The sequence below is a fragment of the Centropristis striata genome, chromosome 10 (genome assembly GCF_030273125.1).
Source record: "Centropristis striata isolate RG_2023a ecotype Rhode Island chromosome 10, C.striata_1.0, whole genome shotgun sequence".
NCBI lineage: Eukaryota > Metazoa > Chordata > Actinopteri > Perciformes > Serranidae > Centropristis > Centropristis striata.
In genome coordinates, this window is record NC_081526.1 from 17478897 (window position 1) to 17485793 (window position 6897).

At 40.2% G+C, this 6897-nt stretch overlaps 1 protein-coding gene across 1 annotated transcript; it reads right to left on the reverse strand.

Moving 5' to 3' along the window:
• Positions 1–3609: 3609 nt before the first annotated feature.
• gdf3 (growth differentiation factor 3) lies at positions 3610–6474 on the reverse strand. Its single transcript, XM_059343143.1, has 2 exons — positions 6168–6474; positions 3610–4688 (listed from the first exon to the last, which is right to left on the reverse strand). The coding sequence occupies exons 1-2, from the start codon at positions 6457–6459 to the stop codon at positions 3835–3837; spliced, it is 1146 nt and encodes a 381-aa protein (XP_059199126.1). The 5' UTR covers positions 6460–6474; the 3' UTR covers positions 3610–3834.
• Between the last annotated feature and the right edge of the window lie 423 nt (positions 6475–6897).

Consider the following 6897-nt stretch of genomic DNA (forward strand, 5'->3'; position numbering starts at 1 on the left):
TCTTGTAATTTGGATTATTTATCATCATCCTAAATCTAAAATCCACCAGCTCTTAGCTCTGTTATCTACGAGTACCCAGTCAGTAGCCAGCTTTATAGATTATATTTTAGTTACTAGGATCATTTCTAGTTAGAGTCACTATTTTTATGGTATTACACCTTTTTTAACGACTGTTTGTGATGATGCCAACATGTTGAAGTACAAAGTTTTCCTATAGAATGTATAAAGATGGACGACATGACAGCTCACAACTGAGGCCAAAACTGCTGCCATACAGGTCACAAATCCTGTCCCCTCCATGTTAGTGGATGGGAAATGAGCCAAACAAAAAACTCAAAGTAGAGGTCAAATACATTTCTCCCAAAGATGGTTCAAGACTGATTTTAAGTAGTTATTTGATCCTATGAAACAGGCCCTAATGTCACAATTCACAGCTGTAGCTGCTCGTGATTGGTTGTTTTTTTTTTTTTTTAATTTAGGTTTAATCACTGATCTAGGTTAAGTGCAAAAATGTTCCTGGTAAGGTAAAAGACAGTTTAAAAGTTAAAAAATGTTTGTAAATAGTGGAAGTGAAGCCAATGAAAGTCCAATGTTTGTTCGATCCATCCATCCTCCCGGAGTGCAAATGTATATTCTGCATCATCGTCATTCATAATTATTACGCCCCGCTAGAGGGCGGTGGAGGACAACTAAACTATGGGTCGTATTTTACTTTGCGTACGAATAACCTATGGGGTGAATTTGACAGTCAACAGTAAAGGGAAAGTTAATCCTAAACGTAAGTGTCAAAATCTCATAGTTATACAACAGCTGAGACATTTTACTCAAAAACAAAAACATGGTGCAAGAGAAAAACTCACCAAAGTCATTAGAATTCATCCTGTAATAAACGTGATTGTCTCATCTCATGACAAGTTGTGCCAAATGGTCGGACTGCAGAGCTGAGCTGCTAGCGCAGCTAAAAACAGAATTGTACCCTTTGTCCCAGACCCAGAAACAAAAGGTTCAACTTTGTATCTTATTTTCTGAGAGTGCTGACGGAGCTGGGAGCCTTCCCAGGCCTGGTCCCACTGACGTAAAGCTTAAAGATAATTTGACTCTGTGGCTCGTCTGTAACTGAGTGAAGATTCATTTGGGAGGAGGAGAGCGAGCGAGTGTTTTAGTTTTGGAGACAGGAAGAAAACACTTCTGTGAGTCTGACGGTTAGAGATAGAGTGTGTATTGTAGGCCCCAGAGGGTAAAGTGGAAATGACTTTGTCTTTGACAGCAAAGTGCTGTTGAACAGCCCGAGGCTTCTTCCTTTTCCCGTCTGTCTCTCTGCTGCTCGGTGCCCTCTCTCTCTTTCATTCATCTTCTGTTTCGGTTCAGTTATGTTACACATGAGAGGAAAATAAGAAAACAGTATGATTAAGAAAACTGGCAGAGCAATAAACAGGAAGAGATGCAAGAAAAAACCCATAATGGTGCAGAAATGCTTCAGTGCTTTCAGATCAAATGTCTTTTCAGAATTAGAGAGGTTTGGATTGATTTTAGTCTGTGGTCACTGGTTGTTTGGGCAGCTTCCAGTTTGAGACAGTCCTGATTAAATGAAGAATTAAAAATGCAAGTACATGGCAGTCACATTTAAATCCAACTAATACTAAAGTAAAAGCCACAGTATGTCATTTAGTGGACTATATTTCACTGTGAGGTCTAAACTACATGTTGAAATATTGCAATTTAAATGCAAAAAAAAATATCTTCCATTTACACATGTAAACACCAAGCAAACCGTGTTTAAAGGGGCACTCCTTATACACATAAAGGTCAGTTTATGCAAATATACAATTACAGGTGCTTTGAGTTATGCTGGATTCATGTGATGCATCTTTTGTTTCTGGAATGTGTCACCTGAAAACTGTTATGCAACACAAGTACGAGCTGCAGTTTGAGTGTTGCTGCTAGATGCACTAAGACACAAAGCAAAATAACGCCGACCCCCTTCTGTTGGAGTTCACTTCTGCTCAAAATAACCACAGCTGACGGGTAGCAGCAGCCTCAGGTAGCTGACTGATGAGCAGACAGAGGCAGCGCTGGGCAAGGTGAGTGGTGTTGATAAAAACATTTAATTGCGAAATACTGGACTGTATTAAAGTACATTATTGAGGTTCTTGTACTTTACTTCAGTATTCCCACATATGTAACTTCATACTTTGCTTCGACCACATTTTTAGGCAAATATTGTACTTTTTACATTTAGCTGCCAGCTTAAGTTACTTTTCAGGTTGAGATTTAAATGAAAAACATAAATTAAAAGTTATTACTTTTTTTTAAAAAATAAGCCTCATAACAGTATATCAAAATACCAATACCAATCTTTGCTAAATAAAAACGCTACGTAAATACATCAACAAATAATCTAATAATATATTTAGAATGTATAAAACAATCTGAGTTGGTTCATTCTGTATAATCAGCACTTTTACTTTTGATACTGTACTTTTACTTTAGTAAGTTTTGAATGTAGGACTTTTACTTGTAGTGGAGTCATTTTCACAGTGTGGTATTTTACTTAAGGAAAGGATCTGAATACTTCGTCGATCGCTGTGGGAGCGTTAGAGGAACATACTGGCAGCTTAAAAACTGCTCTCCGAATCTCCACTTCTCTCCTTCACACCCCAAACTCTCTCCGTCTCTCGCTCACTAATTACTACAACCTGTCAGCCTCCCCCGGTTGCTGTGGCGACCGGGCGGTTGTCATGGCAACCCCAGTGGTCTGTCTGGCTCGGTGAGGGTGTTATCAGGCGGAGAGGTGAGATAAGAGAGTTCATTTTTCTTTTTAGTAGATAAAAGAGTAGCTGGTCTCTGTCAGTGAAACAGTGAAACCACAGGAAGATGACACATGAAAGCAGACTAATGAGAATATTTCTATTAATACTGATTTTCACTTTTTATGCAACAATCAACTCTAAGCAGTATGGGTGAATTAATATATTGATAATTTGAGTATCATATCTTTTGAAATACTCTTAAAAAAAGCTCTCATTTTTTTTTATTAATAGTTAACATCTAAAGTTTAACAGAATATGGACAAAAAGTAACACTATGATATTAAATGATAGCAGAACATATACATGACATACACATACATGACTTTATGCAAATCCCACTATTCTAATTTGTATAAAAAAGTATTTCTTATTTTTTATTTTAATGCATATTGTGGTGTGTTCTTTATACTATAATTTTTATATATATATTAAAAAATCTTTCTGTAGACAGCGCAGATCTTTTTAAGCAAACAGGGCTAATGCAGACAATAACAGTGTTAAATAAATGCTCATTTAAGTTAAATAATTTTGGAAAATGCATTAAAATAGTTGTATATTATGAGATACATTTTATGAGGTGCCATTTGCCCCCCTACCATCTACATATCAGCCACTAAACTCATATTGGTTGACCACCAATTGCTGCTCAACAGCACAGTGCTCAGAGACTGTGTGTAGTTTAAAATATTGAAGAAAAAAAAAAAATACTGGAATTTTATCCAGAAAGTATATGAGTTGCCCATAGGAACCTGGCCAGTGGCCCCCTGGTGACTGGATTACCGATTGAATAAAACCTCCCTTTGAAATTCAGTCCTCCAGTGTAGCTTTATTGCAATTTTTATTAACATTCCTATTAAAAAATATGTCCACATTTCTCTAAGAACAAACAAATACAAATGATGAATTCTTTAAAATAATTGACTTAAGCACTTAACATTAAAGACGTCATCTGACAAACAGCATTAAGTCACATTAAGAAACAAACTCCAAGAAGCTTAACCTGTGGATACTTGATTGTCAGTTGTCATCGACAGCCGCACTCATCCACCACCATGTCCTGGTAATGTCGCAGCACCACGTTGTCGTTGTTGTCGTAGTAGAGCATGGAGATCGGGGAGAGGCGAATGGGGACGCAGCAGGGTTGTGGCGTGCCGTGCGGGTCCAGAGAGTGCACTAGAGTCTGCAGGATGGCGTGATTGGTGCCGTTCAGACTCTCACTGAGCGGGAACGGGCACTCGCCGTGGCAATAGTTAGCCATGTAGCCCTGCGGGGCGATGATCCAGTCCTGCCAGCCCACGTCTTTAAAGTCGATGTAGAGGCGGCGGGCCTTGCACACGTTGCTGGGCGTCACGGGGAGGTGGACAGCGCTTCTTCTCTGTCTGGAGCGACACTGGTGGGGGTTGAGGGACACAGCCACCAGCGAGGCCTGGACCAGAGGCAGGCTGAAGGCTGGCTCCAAAGGGAGGGAGTTCCCAGGGTGGAAAGAGAGCAGCTCTTCTGGATCTGCGTTGAAAGGCAGCAGCTCTAACACCAAACCGTAGTTGCGTCCCGGTTTGCGCCAGCTTTCAGCCAGCGGGGTGAGGTCCATGGTGATGGAGGAGGGCTCGGGCTGCAGCTGCACCGACTGGGACAGCAGGAGTCTGCGGTTTGCCTGGGGATTGGCTCCCCTCAGTGTGGCTCGAATCACTTTATACAGAGACACGCTGAGGGCCCCGGGTGTCTGCAGGAGCTCCGCAGGTCTGAAGGGCTTCCAGTGGAACTTGATCTCCAGCTGAGCCAGAGACAGCAGCTCCACAGGCTGCAGGACAGACATGTTGAAGAAAAGCTGCTTCTCCAGACAGGCCTGACAGCTGCTGCTCCAGCCAGACAGCAGCCTGCCTGCAACACATCAGCAGGGAGAGGAGCATTTAACAGCAGGGGGTTTATTTAAGGCTTTTTTTAGTTAAGTGGAGATGGGGTGCATGATAACCTGAGTCATGGAGAGGAATAATTTATCACAGACAATGATTGTACTCACTGTACATTTTAAGCAGGTTTTACTGGAGCCCATTTGAAGTTTGAATTACTTCAAACACCTCAAATAATTTAAAATTGTTCTGCCTTGTTACTGAATAACACTGATCAATAAATAACAGTGTTTATTATCACTCAAACCCAATTCTTGATTGAAGCTGCATTTTTAAGAACAGATGTGCCAGTCTTTGCAGAAGCAAGCCACATTTTGTCTACTTTAGGGCCAGTTAACATGTTTACACTTGCAGATATATCATTATTAAAACAAAATTGATTTAAAAAAATGTCCCTTTTATTGTTATTGGCCAAATGGAAAAGAATATTAGTGCTTTGTTCTTAAATGAGAATGAGCAGTAGAGGAAGCATTCTCCTTAACTTAAGTTAAACAATACTCTGTTATATGTAGGGCTTTAAGTCCTGCATTGAAAATGGAACTTAAGCTTAATCTTATGTAAGTAAAGTATTAACTATAAAAATACTGAATGTAAATCCTCATATTAGAGAAGCCGGAACCATGAAATGTTTTTGCATTAGATAAAAAGTTATCTGTTTATCAACCAATAGAGTAATTATTTCACATGTAAATTTTCATATATTTTGTGTGCAGAGATCTTAATATGGTAACTATGAACTTTAACTAACTTTTAAGTTATTTAAAAAAAATTGTAGTGGAGTTAAAAGTGCAATATTTCTATTTCTATAAAAAGCTGCACAAGATTAAAATACTCAAGTAAAGTACAAGTAACTCAAATTTGTACCAAAGGCTACAGTAGTTAACTTTGTTACTTTTCACCATTGATGAAATTTAAATAATCTTTTATAGACTTCACAAGTAATTTACTTCTTTAATAATGTATTTAGACACTGTCTGTATCCTCATACTACATGTATGACGCTCTAATGCTGTTGCAAACATTTTTTTAAAGCTAAATTTCTTTTTTCAAAAGCAAAATTAAATATAGTTTGATGTACTAAATAATGTCTACACATTTGTCACACTATATTGAAAGAAAGAAAGAAAGAAAGAAAGAAAGAAAGAAAGAAAGATTTGACCTAGATGTTGTTGCCGTGTAAGCTCTATAAAGAAATAGGAAACCTGATTTTATCTAAATTAATTAATCACATCTATTATCTAAAGATGACTTGCATAAGAAAGCAAAGTTAATAACGTGACTTTAAGGGGTGAGGGCAAGGAGACCATTAATCTGAAGTAAAATTGGATGTGTTTCATGCATGTTCTGGCCATGCAGGAGAAACTAAACATCACATGACAACATGATTGCTGGTCTTACACATTGTTCCTTTAAAGCCAATCAACAGTGCACAGTGAACATGAAGGCCTACCTTGGTCTTGCACGTATCGGATGATGTTGCCGCGGACTCCGTACTCGGACACCGTGCAGGGGTCGCTCTCCCCGGCCTGGACGTTCTCTGACCTCCGGAACATCCTCCAGAGCGCGGAGGGGACGTGGCGCCGGGGCTGGTGGCTCCCCGCGGGCCGAGGCCGCCCGGAGAGCCCCAGAGAGTTGAGGAAGAGCCGCTCCTGACTCTTCATCTCCTCCACATGTGAGAGAGCACACACACCGAGGAAACACACCGCCAGCAGCAGCAGCAGAGAAGCCCCGTCAGGCCTCATGTTGGCTTGTCCTCAGCTCTGCAGGCTGCTCACCTGTAAACGCTCCAAACACAGAGGGGACGTTTGTTTTAACCAGTGAAACCTCCCGGTGTGCAGCTGCATCATCACGATAATGATGATAGACAGACAGGCAGAGATAAGGTGAGGGGGCGGGAAGAGCTGACATCCCAGGTCAGGTCCTCAGAAAAAATAGTTTTTTTGTTGTTGCCATTTTAACCCATAAGAACCCATGGTGACACCCGTGTAACAAACACTTTAAATCTCCTAGAATCTCCCATATTCAGCTTAATGCTTCACCTTAACTCCTTAAATCCCTAAGCGACGTATACTCAACACCCTGGTGTGGTGGTCATGTGACTTTAACAAGAAGTGACTTCTCCAAAATATGTGTGTGACTGGAAACAGAAATGTGAAAAAGTAGCCAATTTCAAAAAGCTT

Coding starts and splice junctions, on each gene's coding strand:
- gdf3 (XM_059343143.1), bottom strand. CDS start 6,459: ATGAGGCCTGACGGGGCTTCTCTGCTGCTGCTGCTGGCGGTGTGTTTC. Junction 4,689..6,167: donor CCGATACGTGCAAGACCAAG/GTAGGCCTTCAT, acceptor GATGTGTTGCAG/GCAGGCTGCTGTCTGGCTGG.